This window comes from Palaemon carinicauda, chromosome 4, assembly GCF_036898095.1.
Source record: "Palaemon carinicauda isolate YSFRI2023 chromosome 4, ASM3689809v2, whole genome shotgun sequence".
Taxonomy (NCBI): domain Eukaryota; kingdom Metazoa; phylum Arthropoda; class Malacostraca; order Decapoda; family Palaemonidae; genus Palaemon; species Palaemon carinicauda.
The window spans coordinates 149,644,173-149,662,829 of record NC_090728.1 but is presented as its reverse complement, the minus strand read 5'-3'; the positions used below and the strand labels follow the sequence as shown (position 1 = coordinate 149,662,829).

Genomic DNA, 18,657 nt, shown 5'->3' with positions numbered 1-18,657 from the left:
AAAAAAGGACATAAGATAATAAATAAAATTCTTAAATGATAACTTTTCAAAAATTTGAGCACACTGTGAGAAATAAAGACTGATTTTCAGTGAGATATGTTGTTTTCACCTCATTCAGCATTTAACGTACTATCAAGATAAGATTTATCTCACTTCTACCTTCAGCATTTGCTACCACTAGACAGATCAGAGTTGGATAATACTACTGTCATCAATCCAGGGTCATAGAATGAGACAGACATTTAATAAGGAATTGTTGTAAAACAACACATGTACCAACATCCTGAATACGTTGTCCATGGATGTATAATTTCACTTTGTCTACAACTTAAAATTCTGAAATACTTTTGCATGTCTTAAATTGCACTGTATTAACACATTATTCTAATCATCAGTATGCAAATATAATATTCATTAGGTGGACTAGAGCTAATCAGACCTTATTGGATGCCCCTAGCTATAAGCCTCATCCTGTGATCCTCATCCTCAAATCTGTGGTATGAGTCTATTGGACTCGAGGTAATCTTTGTACTGTTTCTTTTTTCCTAAAAGGTGTCTTTGGCTGGGAAATACAGTACAATAAGTGTTGTTGAAACAGAGAGGCAAACTTCATAGATAACCTTTACTATCAATTAACTCAATTTTACTTTTGAAAAAGTCTAATAAAATCCATCTCTTCATTTTCTTTGACTTTTAAATATTATGGCAACTATCAGCATATCAAAGTTACGGGTGGCTACATTAAAATTTTCAAATTAAGTTAAACTACAACAAATAATGTATGAAAACTACAGAATTCTCCATTTACCTCATGTTTTCCAAAATATCTGATTCAAATGAACCCTGCTCATACGAGATTACTGACCCAAACATTTCACTAAAACTCATGTCGTCTTGTAGTAAACGTTCACTTTCAGTTCCTGCCTCATCTGAAAGCAAGAAAAACAAGATAGGCTAAAAAATTACATAATACCAAATATTTATCAACAATTCTAGGAATGCAATTCATAGTTCAAAGAGACTTTGAAAGAACATTCTTTAAACTATACTGTACCTGTCTTAAAAACTGACAACTGATCAAATGAAAAACCTTAAATTTAAGATGATCCCAACAAGGAAAGATAAAAGATGACACACTCTCAATTAAGAGAATAATTCTTCCAATGGGAATGAATCGATGCAAATAATCTTCAAACGGAAAAAAAAAAGCCTATTTTCTAAATCATATTTAGCAATCAGAACTATATAATCCACTAACGACAAGTTAAAGTAACAAAGATAACCAGAATAACAATCATAATTATAATTCCATAAAAATATGATTATTGATAAGGACAGGAGAGGAGACGGGAATATGAAGAAACTATATTCAAGAGGCACTGAATGTGAACTTGGTGGAACACATACGAATAAGACCACCACAGCATTATTCTTATTAGATGAGGATTATGCAATTCAAGATCAAGAACAATTAATTAAAGAGGCCTCTGAGAAAAAAAGATGTAGTCGAATTATCAGCATAACCATGAAAAGAAGAGGTAGACAGGAGAATACACTTACCAGGCATTGTTAGAACAACAGAAGGAATCAAAGTTGGAGTTTGTGGTGTTTGTGGCGTTGGTGGATGCTGGATAGATGACGGGTTTGACTGCGGACTTAGAGGCCCTTGCCCAGGTGATGGTGGATGCTGTGAAGATAAGGGCTGGACGGGAGAAGGTGGGTGGTGTGAATGACTGGGAGACTGAGAAATATGTTGTGGATTAGAGGGAGAAGAGTGTGGTTGTGGTTGTTGTTGACAATGTTGATGATGCTGTGATTGCTGTTGTGACTGCTGATGATGATGAGTTGATGAACTTGAACTAGTTTGCGGGTATGGAGGTGGAGGACCAGAAGGTTGGGAATGGGTTTGAGAATGTGCCTGAGAGACACTTTGTGAGAGATTTTGTGTTAATTGTTGGCTGGATACATTGGGATAGGCAGGCGGAGGACCACTTGGACTTGACGATGCAGTATTGCTGAAGTATCCACTACCCGCACTTTCTACACTCATCTCCATCAACCTTGTCTAAAATAAAAAAAAAGATATATATTGAATATATAAAATAAAGAAAGTACAGGAAATTCCAAATCTTTATCAGATTACAGATAAGATACCTTCAACAAAAAGAATTTCAATTACCTGTTGTTGTAAGGTAGTATTTCCAGAAGTGTAGCTATTATTAGACCCCGGAGAGTTATCAATCTGTAAAAAGAATGAAAAGATAAATCTTTGATATCTTTGACAAACTATAAATCCCATCCCATAACACAAATAAAAAATATCACAAATTACTCTCAAAATACCAATGGTACGTGATAGAAGGTTCATAAGACTCATTACCAGTTGAAACTGCATAAACTACAACTAACAGATCTTGTAAAATCGGAATTCTTTTGCTGCTAAGGCAGAAAGCAATACAACAAATATCTTTTATATGAAGATACTACAGTATAATTAACTCCAACCTATGGTAGATTTGGAACCATCAGTATATACCGCATATTATGGTAGATTTGGAACCATCAGTATATACCGCATATTGTGGACATTTCATTTCACTTCTTAAAACTCCATTGCAGACTATTAGTAAAAAAAAAAAAAAAAAAAAAAAAAAAAAAAAACATGGAACCTTTCTTGATCAACATTTAAGGAATATGCATTACAAAGTTACTTTACTTAGGAAGTAAATCCCACACCATCATTCTGAAATGTTCTAAAGCAGGAGTCGCCAACCTTCCAAAGATCATGGACCACTAATGTATAGTTTTAAATTTGCTGTACCACTGTGAACTTTTAAAAAGGTAAATACATTTATATAATAACAATCAGCGAACTTTATTGTATTTATATGAAATTTAAGTATTTGATATACCAAAGTTTAAGTTTAATTACTAAATTAAAAAAAAAAAAATTGGTTATTGAAGTATTACACATTTTTAGGTGATATTTGTTCCAGCTGGTTTGTGATGAGTTTGTGGATTTTTGGCTCTAATGACGTTACTGTAATACAGAAAGTTAGATTTTATTTCAATCCAAGACAGGCAGCGAGTCTTAATACTGTTGCTGTGACAGAGGAAAATTACTTTTTGCACAAATGTGTTGTTGAAAATTGAATCAAAATATTCACTGCTTTTCCTCCCAAGTGATGGGTATTAATCTTTTTGTAAAGCCAAAAAACAGGTCTTGATGAGAATAACTGGAATTTAGCTTTGAAGCGTCGTTGCTTGGTTAGTCAATGAGGCTTTTTTTATTCACAATTAAATTGATATTTTTCATGTTTGCTGTCAAATGAATATATTATCCACATATTGCCATGCCTGGGATCTTCTTCCTTGTGTGATAACAACCAAAAACTTCTCTCAGAAGTGTAAATGCTGTTGAAGTGCTATCAGATAAGAAGCCTTTATTAATGAGTTACAGTATATTCAACAACCACTTTTTAGAGCACCTACTTGTTTTTGCATATTTTCATGCATTCTTTGAAAATATTTAAGCAATTTCTTAGCTGAAGCTGTGTTTTTATTGCTGAACACAAGTCACTACTAGGGTCTTGAATCTAAATCTAATATTTTTATGCCTCTATTTCCAATATTTTTTCTGATGGTGCCTAGTTAACTTTGCAGTTAAGTGAGGTATAACTATCATCATTAGCTATTTTATCTTTGCTTTTACTAAAAATGCAAAATACTTGCTTGTTTTTCATACTAATTATTGGTCTATGACATCATATTTTATTTTAATTTGACACCACTAACACACAAAAAAGAAGAATTGGTAAATTGAGAAACAGTTGCGCATTGTGTTTAATAAGATTCACATATAAATTCTAAAAGTGCACCAAAATATACGTTAAATTATCATCACAAAACTATGGGAAAACACTAAAATTAAAAAAACCGGTTGGCGACCACTGTTCTGAACATTAAAGTTAACAAGTTAACAAATCTAGTATGGCTGATTGCAGTTAGTTTTGATATGAAAATCAATAGGCATGGAATGTCCAATCAATGCTCTGACAAGTAAGGGATAGGACTAATGGTATTGGCCCTGCTATACACTAAGTAACATACTGAGGATTCCTTATCATATAAAAACAAACTGAAAATTCTAATTAAATATGTACTAAATATCAAATTTTGCAATTATATTAGGTTTAACCTTACCATATTACACTGCTCAAACTGTTGATTGAGCTGATTGGTTTGTGCGTGAGTTGGGTATTCATAATTGAACGGCGTTTTAGAAAGGGAGACGCCCGGTGATGATGCAGGAGATGCCTGGGGGGCGCTAGGGGATGGCGGAGCACTACGGGAATCACTAGGACTGTTACTACTGAAGCTCCCTAGTCCTCCAGTCTGTCATGAAGAATTAATATGTTTCAATTATATTAAGTGCACAAAGTATCAAGATTTAAGTTCACATTCACAAATGAGGGAGCAATTTCAAAATTAAGTGTATGAATATTGAAAGAACATCACCTGAAATGATAAAACACCTGTAATACTTTAAAAACATGAAAAAAATTGAAAATCCATTTAAAAGTTAAGAATAGGAAGTTCTCCAGGATAAACATTTTTACAGTCAAGAATAATATTGCCTGATTTTTCCTCAGAGTTTTGACTAAGGAAAAATTTATCTTTGGGAAGGTGCTGTGTGGTCTTCAAGGACTGTTAAGGCTAGAACAGCAAATGCAATATGACATAAATACTATTTCCCCTACACTATGGTCAGTGTATCAATGTGCAAGGCACTGACTCAGTGTGTATAAGAGACCTTGTAAATTCAGGCTCATTAGAACTTACCACAGCACCTCAGTAGATGAAAATTATCTGCTATGAATGACATCATGCACAGTGTCCCATAAAGGAACCATCGGTTCAGTTCTCAACAGAGTGCATCATGTCACAATAAGCCTTCAACCACGATTCAAGATCGAAGGAATATAACAACGCTCCACTCTCCTGCTTGAGGCTAGGGAGGAGTGAGGGAAACCACACAGCACCTCCCAAAAAATAAGTTTTTCCTTGGTCAAATTCTTTTTTTAGGATTCAAGTACTGTGTGGTCCCCAAGGACCAAATACCAGTGTATTAATAAGTAGACAAATGTCTGTCATTAAGCGCAACCTACAACCTGGACGCATGTTCCCAGAGTAAGAAAAAAAAACTAACAAGTCTGACTCTTTCCTCACAAGGGTGACAGAAGAATACAATCTGCCTAAGGGCGTGGTGATTTGGCCCTTACTTCCGAACTACCCCTGCAGGGATTCTGAATGCTGCAAGTATTATGCATGTATGTTGTATTGCTTGGATTTGTTTCAGATAGTATTTAATGAACGCCCTATGCAAAGACCAACCCATAAACTTCTGGGCGTGGTGAAATAGCCTATTAGCAAAGAATGCTATGGTAAAGGCAATTTTACTTACATCGTGGTTTTTAGGAATGGAAACAGCACCAGCTTTTTAAAAAGTTCAGCAAGAGATGGATAGCCTCTGTTGAAAGGGTTTTGTTAGTCTAAGTATTTTTCTAAACAGGCTACTTTCTGAAAACGTGGCTCGCTGTAAATATAATTTTAAGGTCATGCTAAAATAAGCATGTCGTACACGAAGAATAAAGCGGTATACTGAAAATACTGTATGACCGTATGACCTAAAAAGTGTTTGTTCACTATAACTCCAAAAATTATGGATTACCAAAAGGACCATAAATAAGACATCAGATGATGCTGAATGGAAAGAAGACAAAAGGGGGGTGAGAAGACAATACTCACACTAAATTCATCTGGGATGTAAAGCCAAAAATTTACTCTTCTAAATGTAACATTAAGGGATAGTCAGTAAGACATAACAAATTAGTAATTCTTGTCTAAATGGGGATATTGTAACCATGCACTCACCAGCAGTCTAAAGTATGAAGACTTTTAATCCAAAACACTATGCCACCCAAGCACCAGAAATAATGAGGATTATGAAGGAGGAGAAAACCCACATACTACATATTAGGAAAAGTCCTGCCAAGGTATTCAAATACCTAACACAAAAATATCTAGATGTTGAGTGACATGACATAAGTAAAGCATTCCCACTAAGTGATGACTGGAAGCTTTATATTACATTTAAATGTCAAATATTCAAACTTCCAGTGCAAGTACCTAGAGTGAGATAAATGTGTATTTGACATATCTACCTAAGGTCTGCCTCAACAAATAAGAAGCTGTTTTTTTTTGAGAACCGAGACTTATAATTACCCTGGGGAGGAAAGGGGTGAGAAACAGAGGCACAATTCTTGTGAGTGTTAAAGACGAAACCAAAATGTCCAAACAGGACAAAGATCATCCTCATTGGAGGATTACCAAGCCTTGATGGCACACTGGGCAACCATCAAGTTGTGAGCCTCCAAGCCTTCTCCAAACAATGAAGAATAAAGATACAAGAAAGGGTTACTGTATCACACTTATTGATATATTACAGTATCTTCTAATCACAAAGAAACATGTACAGTTCTACATAACAGAAATAGATGCTTCAAGGGCAGAAATATATTGTACCATTCATTACACAAAACAGCAAACCTTTACAGCATGGATATCATAGCTGCTGCAAATTCTGAACACCACCTCCATGTGAGTAAGCAATGAATAACACACAAGAGTACATGCAGCTGCAAAGAAAAGTAAAGCTTCGTCTGCCTTTATCCTCTCTACCTGGAGACTTGGACTAGCAATGCCTCTTTCTCCCAATATTAGGATGAAAGGATGAAACCGTGTTCTTGGGACAAAAGGATGAAACCAGGTTCTTGGGATAGAATTAAACTTCTTCCTAATTCTAAAACAAAGCAAACAAGGGTCAAAAGTATCTTCAGTGCAGAGCTAAAAAAAATATTACCAAGTGAAAAGCCCAAAAGGTTTTTAAAGTGTTTCAACACATGATAAACAGCTGGTACAACAAGACAATGGCTCTGCTAAAGGAGAGAATCATTCAATAAGCCCTGATTATGTCATGCCTTGTTGATCAAATGAACACTGGTACTGCCAAAGGCCCACTCCTACTAGTTCATATGACCTATGGCCTCCCTCCATAACCTTTCATGAGTAAAACTTAAATGGCTTCCACAAAATTGACCCAAAAGATGAGGGAGCCAGAGCATGCCTACCAATGACATTCATGACATGAGAAATGGTAAGTATACAACTAATATCACTGAACCTTACATACTGAGATAAGTCTTTGGTTGAACAAGAAGAAGAGCAAAACCCCTGTAAGATCATTGAAGCCTTGACTGGTACAACATACTTTAATCCTTAGCATCAAGTCCATTGGAACAGTGATTACAGATTTGACATTAAGAAGGTCATACATCCTGATAAAATTTCAAGAAAGTTTTATAGTTTTTACTCAGGATAATAATTGTGAATTGGGTGGTCACCTTCATAGTTAGTGCCTACATGATGAGGCAACTATGTACCATCATTCTTAAAAAGTTTACCACTTGTACCTAAACTTTCAGAATTAGGGTTGGGCTCCAAGGTCACGCTAAAGCAGCTGAGCGGCTCACTCCTTTGCATCTACTTGCCAATCCTCAAACTTGCAAGCCATTGAGCCAACACACATGGGTACTCAAAGAATAGAAATTATTCCAAGTAGTTTTCCTACGGAACAGGGTTGCTCCACTGTGGCTTGCACCGTTACACCGCTGCGACGGAAAATCACTTCACTTACTTGCCTCTACATCTGTAGCTTTATGGCTTAAGACTTGGCTCTCACACTTGGCAAATAGCCCTTGTATACCTAACGTTGTTGCTTCATAAAAGCACTGCAAAACGCTCCTATGTGCACAAAACTAAGTATTTTGCTATGCTTTCGACCAGTCCGGGGCAGTTGCGTTACCAGTTGCGCCATTGCGTCGACGACAGAACAACCATTTCATCAACGATTAACGCAATGACGCTAAAACTGAAAAAGCAACTTCGTTCCTAACCCTATCTGCTCGAGATACACCAGTCATACCCCTTAGACACTTCATCTCAAATATTCAATTTCTGTCTCTCCGTCACTTTCATTCCCCACAACTCTGATCCATACATCACAGTTAGTCCAGTCACTTTCTCATACAGAACTCTCTTTACATTCATACCCAACCCTCCATTGTTTACTACTCCCTTAACTGCCCCCAACACTTTGCATCCTTCATTCACTCTCTGACGTACCTCTGCTTCCACTCCACCATTTGCTGCGACAACATACCACAAGTACTTAAACTGATCCACCTCCTCAAGTAACTCTCCATTCAACATGACATTCAACCTCGCACCACCTTCCCTTCTCGTACATCTCATAACCTTACTTTTACCCACATTAACTCTCAACTTCCTTCTTTCACACACCCTTCCAAATTCTGTCACTAATCGGCTAAGCTTCTTTTCTGCGTCCACAACCAGTACAGTATCATCCGCAAACAACAACTGATTTACCTCCCATTCATGGTCATTCTCGTCTACCAGTTTCAATCCTCGTACAAGCACTCGAGCATTCACCTCTCTCACCACTCCACCAACATACAAGTTAAACAACCACGGCAACATCACACATCCCTGTCTCAGCCCCAATCTCACCGGAAACCAATCGCTCACTTCATTTCCTATCCTAACACATGCTTTACTACCTTTGTAGAAACTTTTCACTGCTTGCAACAACCTCCCACCAATTCTATATAACCTCATCACATTCCACATTGCTTCCCAATCAACTCTATCATACGCTTTCTCCAGATCCATAAACGCAACATACACCTCCTTACCTTTTGCTAAATATTTCTCGCATATCTGCCTACCTGTAAAAATCTGATTAATACAACCTCCACGTTTTCTAAAATCACCCTATACTTCTAAGATTGCATTCTCTGTTTTATCCTTAATCCTATTAATCAGTACTCTACCATACACTTTTCCAACTACACTCAACAAACTAATACCCCTTGAATTACAACACTCATGCACATCTACCTTACCCTTATATAGTGGTACAATACACGCACAAACCCAATCTACTGGTACCAATGACAACACATAACACATATTCAACAATCTCACCAACCATTTAAGTAAGGTCGCACCGCCTTCCTTCAACATCTCAGCTCTCACACCATCCATACCAGATGATTTTCCTACTCTCGTTTCATCTAGTGCTCTCCTCACTTCCTCTCTTGTAATCTCTCTCTCATTCTCATCTCCCATCACCGGCACCTCAACACCTGCAACAGCAATTATATCTGCCTCCCTATTATCCTCAACATTCAGTAAACTTTCAAAATATTCCGCCCACCTTTTCCTTGCCTCCTCTCCTTTTAACAACCTTCCATTTCCATCTTTCACTGTCTCTTCAATTCTTGAACCAGTCTTCCTTACTCTCTTCACTTCTTTCCAAAACGGATTTTGAGCGAAGCGAAAAATCTATTTTTGGGTGAGATAGCCATGTCGTCCTGATGGAAGGTTCCTATAAGTAGCTTCCTAGGGATATTTGAACTACAGTGATATTCCCAGAAAATTTACCTTTAGGTCTCCAGAACTCTAACTCCTGGCGCCAATATCCTTAAAATTTCTCTTAAGGATATCGCATAAATCAGGGAACGTATATCTTGATACGACACATAGCAATCTTCACCTCGAATAGCGTTTTCGCCTCGAGGGGGAAGAGTGGCAAATTAGAAGGGGAGCCGTTATCAAAGTTACCCTTCCTCCCATACTACTATTGAGTATCTAGATGGCGCCATATCCAAGATGGCGGTTATTCCTAGTAGTATTGAGCATGGTGCTACACATATAGTAGTTTTGGGAGGGATCATGCCAAGGCCTTTTCTATAGAAAAGGAGGGTGAGTCCATCAGGACGACATGGCTATCTCACCCAAAAATAGATTTTGAGCGAACTCAAGCCATGTCGTCTTGATGGAAGTTTACCAGAGAATTACTAGAAAGTACTGCATCTGAGGATTTTCATAGGTGCCTTAACCTTGGGACAATTTTTCTATGGTCATCTGGACCATTGAGACAAATGACGTTACTGTTATCCGTCATTACCACTAATCATAGACTATGTTAGTGCTTCCTGCCCCCTGCAGGGAAGAGTCATACTAGACAGTAGAAAAGGGACCTCAAGGTTAGCATATATTGTATGAACAAACATAAGTATCCACCAGATATACAAACGGTCTCACAGTTTGTATATATTGTCGGAACAATATAAGTGTCAACTATAACCATTGTTTGTAAGCATACAATGATATGAGGATTACTTAAATAAATAAATAAGAGAACTCTGGCATACTTAATGTGCAAATTGCAGGGCGAAATAGAACGCAATTACATTCTAATAGACATTTATTTCGAATAAATGACTAAATGGAAAAATTAGTGTAACGAATGTAACGTGTTAAAGGAATTATACATGCAACGTATACAGAAAATATTTTCCCTCCCTAAAAGGGAAGAAATGATGAGTGCCACACAAAAACTGAAAATTTTGGATAAATTTTCCCAATATAAATCCTGAAAATGTTGTATACTATCAACACTGTGTCCTATGTACACACGGCACAAGTGTTATCTGTATAATTCCACACCTGAGATTTTGAACAGTCTAAGTGTCACTATGGTAGCACTCATTTAAAAGGTATCGCATTGGAAGTGTCAACACCTTTTCACCCTAATTGATAGTCCCAATCAATTAACTGTTCATCGCAGCACTAGACGACAGGTTTTAATACACTACCTGCCGCCACCACATAATACTTCAGTTCATGGACTTGCTTAGCGTAGTGTTTGTAGAACACTCTGGATGATTTCCATCCAGTATATGAGCGAAGACACTCAAAGTCCATATACTGAAAAAAGTTCAGTGATGAAGCAATTTTCCTCAGATCATGACCTGCGGGTGTACTGTCAGGATCCACCCTGCGAATGAAGTAGGTGAGCTTCGCCCTCAGTTGTTTTAGGGATAAGTTTGATCCTGAGGTTTCTCCTTTGAAGAGCTGTCTTCTCCTGAAGTCTGAAGTTCTACGAAGATAGACCTTTAGACACTCAACTGGACGTAGAGAGACATCTTCCTTCAGAGGGCAGATTCTCCAGGGACCCCATCTTTTAGTGAGTAGCTCGTTCTTGGCGAGAAAAGCTGGACCAGGAAAGAGATTCAGGTCTCCCACTTCTGTGAACTGAATGTGGCCCTCATCTCTTGATAGGGCTACAATTTCACTAACTCTAGCCCCTGAGGCTATAGCGAACAGGAAAATAACCTTCTGGGTTAGATCCTAGAGAGAACAATCTTCATTATTCACAGATGAAGCATAATGTAGGACCTTGTCCAAAGACCATGAAATGGGCTTTGGAGGAACTGCAGGCCTTAGTCTAGCGCAAGCCTTTGGGATCTTGTTAAAGATTTCGTTCGTCAGATCCACTTGAAAGGCATATAGAAGAGGTCTAGTCAAGGCTGACTGACACGTAGTTATCGTGTTAGGTGCCAGACCTTGATTATGAAGGTGGATAAAGAAGGGCAGACAGAAGTCTTTTGAAATTTCTTTCGGTCCTTTTGCTTTAACAATAGCAACCCACTTTTTCCAGGACAATTCATATTGTCTTCTAGTTGACTTAGACTTGTATTCGTCTAAGAAGTCTATAATGCCTTTAGAGATCCCAAATCTTTTCTGAACCGCTAGGGCGAGAAAATCAGGAAATGAAGGTTTTGCATTCTCTGTGATGAATGAAAGACAGTTAACTTTTGAACCCGTTGAGATAGTGCTGGGTCCAGTACAAGGACCAGCCTCAGCCTCAGTTCCCTCACTAGAGGGAACCAGTTGCTCTTGGGCTATTTGGGAGCCACTAGAACTGCCGTTCCTTGTAAGGATCTCAGCGTGTTGAGGACCTTCAGCAGGAGATTGGATGGAAGGAACAGGAAATTCCGGGTACATCCGTTCCAAACTAGGGACATGGCGTCCGTTATCTCCTCTAGAGGGTCCTCGTATGGGGCTACATATCGAGGTAGTTTCTTGATGACGCTCGTCACGAAGAGGTCGTTCTGCAGTCCCGGGACTTGCTTCAAGATGGAGGAGAATGAGTCTGTGTCTGTGGACCATTCTGACTCTATTGGCTTGAGCCTGAGTAGAGCATCCGCTGTCACATTGCCGATCACTTATAAGTGAACTGCTGATAGGTAGATTATATGGGACGATCTCGAGCATTGTCGGTTCAGACATCTCACTATCACTTCGCTGTCCAAGATCAGCCTGATGAGGGCTGATCTGCATGGGGAGAGTTTTCCCAACGTCAAAAGGACTAACATGGCTTCCAAAATGTTGATGAGAAGGGCCTTGAACAGAGATGACCAAGTCCACTAGACTTTCCTTTGCTGGGAGTGAAATCCCCATTCTTCCGTCAGGGCATCCATGTGGATGATCATCAATGGTAGAGGTGGTTGCGTCCTCATTAGGCTCTTAGCCTTCAACCATGGGTTGAGAAGTGATCAAAGTAAGGCCAATATCGGTCATATTAGATCTCTTCGAGCGTTTGATGCGTATCTTCTCCAGACGCCTGACGCATCTTTCAGCTGTGCTCTGGAGAGAGTTCAGTACTCTTTCCTGTTAGCGTCTTGAACTCCTGTTGGATTACAGTAGTCTCTTGACTGACCCTGCGATCTCCCTCCTCTTCCCTGAGGGAATGGAGAGACAATGTGACCTCAGGTTCCAATGGCTTTCCAACCATTGAAAACTTTGAGGTGGAGAGAGTCGAGACTTCTTGAAGTTGATTTTGCATCCCAGATATTTCAGGAACTGGATCACTTCTTTGGATGCTTGCAGACAAGCCGTTTCAGATGCTCCCGGCACCGCCCAGTCGTCCAGGTACGCTGCTACCTGAACACCTTCTAGGCGTAGTTGTCGCACGACTGCGTCTGCCAATTTCTTGAAGATACTTGGGACTATGTTTAGTCCGAAGAGTATGGCTCTTAGAACATACTTCATCTTCTGTAACTTGAATCCTAGGTTGGAAGAGAGGGGGTGACTGACCTCCAATAGGCATTTGTCAGGTCTATCGAGACTGTGAACGCCCCTTTTTGTAATAGGGTCCTTATGTGTAGAAGGACTAACATCCTGAACTTGCTGTTTCTTATGAACTTGTTGAGTGGCGACAAGTACAGAATGACTCTGAGTTTTCTTGAGTCCTTCTTGGGAACACAAAACAGCTTTCCCTGGAATTTTCTGGACTTTCATCCTAGTCCAATCTTGATTAGGTCTTGGGCCCAAGGATCGAAGGTCCAACGATCCTGAAATTGTTGGAGCCTCCCTCCTACCGGAAGCGTCTCCTTGCTTCGATTGATCGGAGGGTTTACCTCCTCGACTGCCTACTTGGGGCACCGCGGTCATAGAAACTGTGGGATGTTGTTGAGCAGACCGAGGAAGAAGTCCACACTTCTTCGTCTTCCTTTTAGGTTGGGGACCCAAATCCAGGGAAAACTTCCTCTTTGAAGAGATGTCCCACTTCTGGAGAAGGTTCCTATTCTCCGTGGCGGCTTTCTCGACTGCCTCTTTGACTACTTCGTTTGGAAAGAGGTCTTTACCCCAGATGTTGGAAGATATCAGCTTCCTGAGTTCATGTTTCACTGTTGCAGCAGCAAACACGAACTCTCTATAGGCTCTCCTAGCCTTCATAAAAGCATATAGGTCTTTTACTAAGGTGGCCATATGCATTTTGGCCAGGACCATGAGCATGTCTGGGGTATTTCGTTGGGTTGCACACATCTCTATGCAGTTTTGTAGGGATAAAGAGGCCGCAAGTCTCTCCTTTGTCTCTTGTTCCTTGCACAAGAGAAACTCAGAAAGTTTAGGGAGATTCTCGCTAAACTGTCGTCCAGCTATGTCCGCGTCCAGTTTCCCTACTGAGAAGGTTGGGTGGACTTCCTTCTAATCCTTCTCCTGCATGGGCAAGACTAGTGACAGAGGCCTGCACTCCTCAAGTGCAGGGCATGGTTTGCCTGCCTCCACTGCCTTGGCAAATGCCTTCCACGTAAAGGGGAATGCTATTGAAGCAGGAGCAAGAAATGTTTCTTGCTCAAGGCGGACATTTTCGACACCGAGTAACCCACCTTTCTCAGGCTACTTGACAAGAGAGCCTGTGCCTTATCGTGGTCGAAAACCATGACTTCCTTCGGTTCTGTCTCCTTTTTTGACCTTGGTTCATGCTTCAGTTGAATGAAGCAATCAAGGAAAGCTTTAAAGCTTGGCCAAAACTGGATGTCGTCTAAAGGGACAGCTCCCATCCTCTCTTAGATGTAGAGTTTGCCGTCCAAAATCGGCATAAGCTCTGCATACCTCCAGGGATTGGTTTTGGAACATGTCGGGAGGTCTTGGTCTCTGGGTAGCTTAAATGACCCTCGGGAGGCGATGAGTGGAGCTTCACGGAGCTCTCTCTTGAATTTCGCTTCCCTTGTTTTGCCTCGTTTGCGAATGTTCTCCATTAAATCTGTAAGACGGGCCAGCGCCTGGCTCATTTTGTTCAATAGAGGGGTAGAAGGTGAAGACGTCGAGGGTAACGGCTCCGGGGCCGGCACAGACGGAAGGAATTCCGACACGACATCGTCATCTTCTTCCAGAGGTGCCTCCCTGCCCTCCGTCTCGATGGCAATCTGGACGCAGGGAGGTGTGAGTCATGCTTGAGGCACCACCATTTCACTACCTGCTTTCGGGAACAGTAAGCTACGAATCCTATCGTTAGGTAGGTATGGTCCCGGAGAGTTCTTCTGGAACCCTCTTACCGATTTGCGTAGCTTTTTACGTGCCGCATCCCTAGACTCCATTGACTTGGGGTCATCAAAAACTTCGGTCACTAAGGTCCGGCAGATATTGCAGACTTGGGGTCCCAATATTGAAGGGGGCATGAGACCTGCATGCTTTATGACCGTAAAAGTACTTACTCCTAAGATTGCAGAAGACTGCATCGCATTTCATCTGGGGTTCCTCCTATAAAGAAAGGAAAACAAAATGAGTGTATGATTGTTTATCTTACATGATAAACAGATATGCCATTATTTATATTTTAATCATTATAGCTTAGGATAGTAAGCTAGAAAGAAATAGGGAAAGACACATACTTGTGTATCCCTCCCATCCAATTGCTGTAACCTCCCCCCAATATTAAAGATAAAGAGTTTCCTTTATCAGGGCAACTCGAAGGAGAAGGGTTCTAAACCCTAGGGATAGAAAAAGTGTACACTGCCACTGATCCTTCTACTTATTTAATATTGTGGGGTAAGTATTAGCTGATTTCCAACCAGAGTAATGAAGGAATTCTATTCTTTCAATATAGGTTCGGTCTCAGCAAAAGCCTGTCCAAGAGTGCACAAGATATGATAGAAATTAACTACTATATAATAATACTACAGTTTTCTGTTTGCAGTATATACTATATTGCAAATATACTGGCTACTGTATAATCATATACTGTAGTTCAGCCGGTGTGTTGCCAGCATGGCTAGCACCTGGCGGCCCGGTCCGGCCGGCATGTTGCCAACTGGACTAGAAATTAGAAAAGACACATACTTGTTTATCCCACCCAGCCAATTGCTGTGACCTTCCCTTCCAATATTAAGACTATAGAGTTTCCTGATCAGGAAAACTCAAAGATAAGGGTTCTAACCTTTAGGGATAGAAAGTGTACATCCACTGACCCTTCAGAAACATTTAATATTGTAGGGTGAATTGTAAACTGATTTCTAATCAGAATATTGAAGGAATTCTATTCTTTCAATATTAGACTGGTCTCAGCAAAATATTGGGCAAGGATACACAAGATATGTTGGAAATAACTACTGTATAATATATACAATAGTTTTATATCTGCAGTATATACTCTACTGCAAATATACTGGCTACTGTATAATCATATACTGTAGTTCAGCCGGCATGTTACCGGCAGGGCTAGCACCTGGCGGCACAGTCCGGCCAGCATGCCGCCGACTGAGGAAGTACCTGACGGCACCGGCCCAGCCGGCATGCTGCCAGCCGGGTTAGTACCTGGCGGAACTAGCTGATAGAGAGAGAGAGAAGGCATGGAGTGAAGGGCTGCCTTATAACAATGTATGTTTACAGTAAATAAGGATGTAAGTATACCATCTTACTGCCTTCCTCCAGAAAAAAAGGTTCAAATGTAAGGGGAGAATGCATCATTCAAGCTTCCATCCAGCCACACAGTCCGTTGCTGGCATTTCTGGTTACAGGACTGTGGATGGCAGTCCAAGGGAGGACTGAAGAACCTTCAGCGGCAGAAGGGTCTCCCACCGGCAGCCGCAATAGCCGACACAACCTCCCCAGATCCTTATGTCCATAAGGGAAAGACTGAGTGGCTAAACAGCTGCTTATGTAGGAGCCCAGCCAGCCCCGCAACCAACCCGGCAAGTGGTGAGATTGCAGGACGACGGCCACAAGGAATGCGATGGCTAAGTCATCACTAAAGGACAGAGGGGGCAGAGAAAAGGGTCCTGTATAAAGTATGGAAGGCGGCGGCAAGGTTGCCGCCGCTACCTTGCCGCTACCACACAAGGAAGAAACGCTGTTTCGATATTGGCGCCATCCTAGGCGGCAAAAGAATATCTATTCTTCAGCTTAGGGTCTGCCGAAATGGTGTTAAGAGGCGGCGGCCTAGGCGGCAGAAGAATGTCTATTCTTCAGCCCAGGGTCTGCCAACACAGGACTAGTCTTCTAGACCACAAGGGAGAAGGTGGCGGCAACATACTACCACTTCAGGTGCGGCCTAGGGAGGCTTAGCCTCCTATGCCGGCGGCTAAGCCGGCAGGGGAGTGACTACTCACCCTGTAGCTCTCCCGCCGGCAGAAAGACTGAATACTCTGAGATTCTGTCAAAACCAAAGCCGAGCTCTCGCCGGCAAAGGTGGGAGACAGAAAAACTCTAGCCTAGTCAAGCCGGAGTGAACTACTCTATGGCAAGACCATAAAGGGCTGCCGACTACAGCGGCACTCAGAGGGAAGGAGGGATTACCCTTAAATCTCCACAGGAGACAAGTATCGAGTTATTCAATTCTAGGAGATGTACTATCTCCCATTGAATCAATAAAACGATACGAGGATACACGGGGAATCATTCTGCTAACTAAATAACACATGCATAATGAACGATAGCGCCTATGGTGCCTCCGGTGACAGGCCTTGCTCCTAACACAATAAATTACTCCAATTTCACTGTGGAGCAGGAGCTAAAAATTATACACTGTAAAGAATAAATACTCAACTTTCCAGAGGCGAAAGAAGCTGGAGATTGCATAATAATCCTCACAAAATCAATCAAAAAGATTAGATCAACAGGGAACACCACCGAGCGGATTCGCTACAAAAATAGGAATAACCGCCATCTAGATACTCAATAGTAGTATGGGAGGAAGGGTAACCTTGATAACGGCTCCCCTTCTAATTTGCCACTCTTCCCCCGAGGCGAAAACGCTATTCGGGGTGAAGATTGCTATGTGTCGTATCAAGATATACGTCCCCTGATTTATGCGATATCCTTAAGAGAAATTCTAAGGATATTCGCGCCAGGAGTTAGAATTCTGGAGACCTAAAGGTAAATTCTCTGGGAATATCACTGTAGTTCAAATATCCCTTGGAAGCTACTTATAGGAACCTTCCATCAGGACGACATGGCTGTAGCCCAAAAATCTACTTCTTATTCTCTTCATATGAATACCCCAATCCCTGACCTCATCTCAGGTCAGCTGCCCTCTTTGCCTCACTTACCTTGCGCTTTACTTCCACATTTTTCTCTCTATATCTTTCATACTTCTCTACACTATTACTCTGTAGCCATTCTCCAAAAGCCCTCTTTCTCTCTTCCACTTTTACCTTCACTCCTTCATTTCACCATTCACTGCCCTTCCTCATGCTGCCTCCAACAAACTTCTTGCCACACACATCAGTTGCAATCCCAACAAAATTTTCTTTTACTAACTTCCACTCCTCCTATAAATTACCAGTTTCTCTTACTTTTCACTGCGTCATATGCCATTTTCAACCTTTCTTGATACATACTTTTTACCCCCGTTTTATAGACTAAAAAAGACTTATGTCAGCCTGTTCAACATGAAAACATTTTCTGTAACTTTGAACTTTTGAATTTCTACTGATTCAACTACCCGATTAGGAAGATCATTCCAGAACTGGAATAAAACTAGAATACTGTGTAGTAATAAGCCTCATGGCAGAGAAGGAGTGACTATTAGAATTGACTGTGTGCCTAGTATTACGAACAGGATGGAACTTTCCAGGAAGATCTGAATATAAAGGATGGTCAGAATTATGAAAAATCTTAGGCAACATGCATAATGAACTGATTGAACGACAGTGCCAAAGATTAATATCTAGATCAGGAATAAGAAATTGAATACACTGTAAGTTCCTGTCCAACAAATTAAGATGAGATTCTGCAGCTGAAGACCAGACAAGTGAACAATACTCAAAACAAGGAAGAATGAAAGAATTAAAACAATTCTTCAGAATAGACTGATCACCAAAAATCTTAAAAGACTTTCTCAATAAGCCAATTTTTTGTGCAATTGAAGAAGACACAGACCTA

The 18,657-nt window shown here is 40.5% G+C and overlaps 1 protein-coding gene across 4 annotated transcripts in view; it reads right to left on the bottom strand.

Annotated features, from left to right (window-relative positions):
• LOC137640109 (CREB-regulated transcription coactivator 1-like) overlaps positions 1-18,657 on the bottom strand; it is a 272,709-nt gene that overhangs the window by 18,568 nt on the left and 235,484 nt on the right. For all 4 annotated transcript variants that reach the window (XM_068372574.1, XM_068372577.1, XM_068372576.1 and 1 more), the window contains 4 exons: positions 4,204-4,395; positions 2,180-2,242; positions 1,561-2,065; positions 809-929 (listed from right to left, as the gene is read on the bottom strand). In XM_068372574.1, the coding sequence (XP_068228675.1) occupies positions 809-929; positions 1,561-2,065; positions 2,180-2,242; positions 4,204-4,395 (881 nt within the window). The remainder of the gene's footprint in view (positions 1-808; positions 930-1,560; positions 2,066-2,179; positions 2,243-4,203; positions 4,396-18,657) is intronic.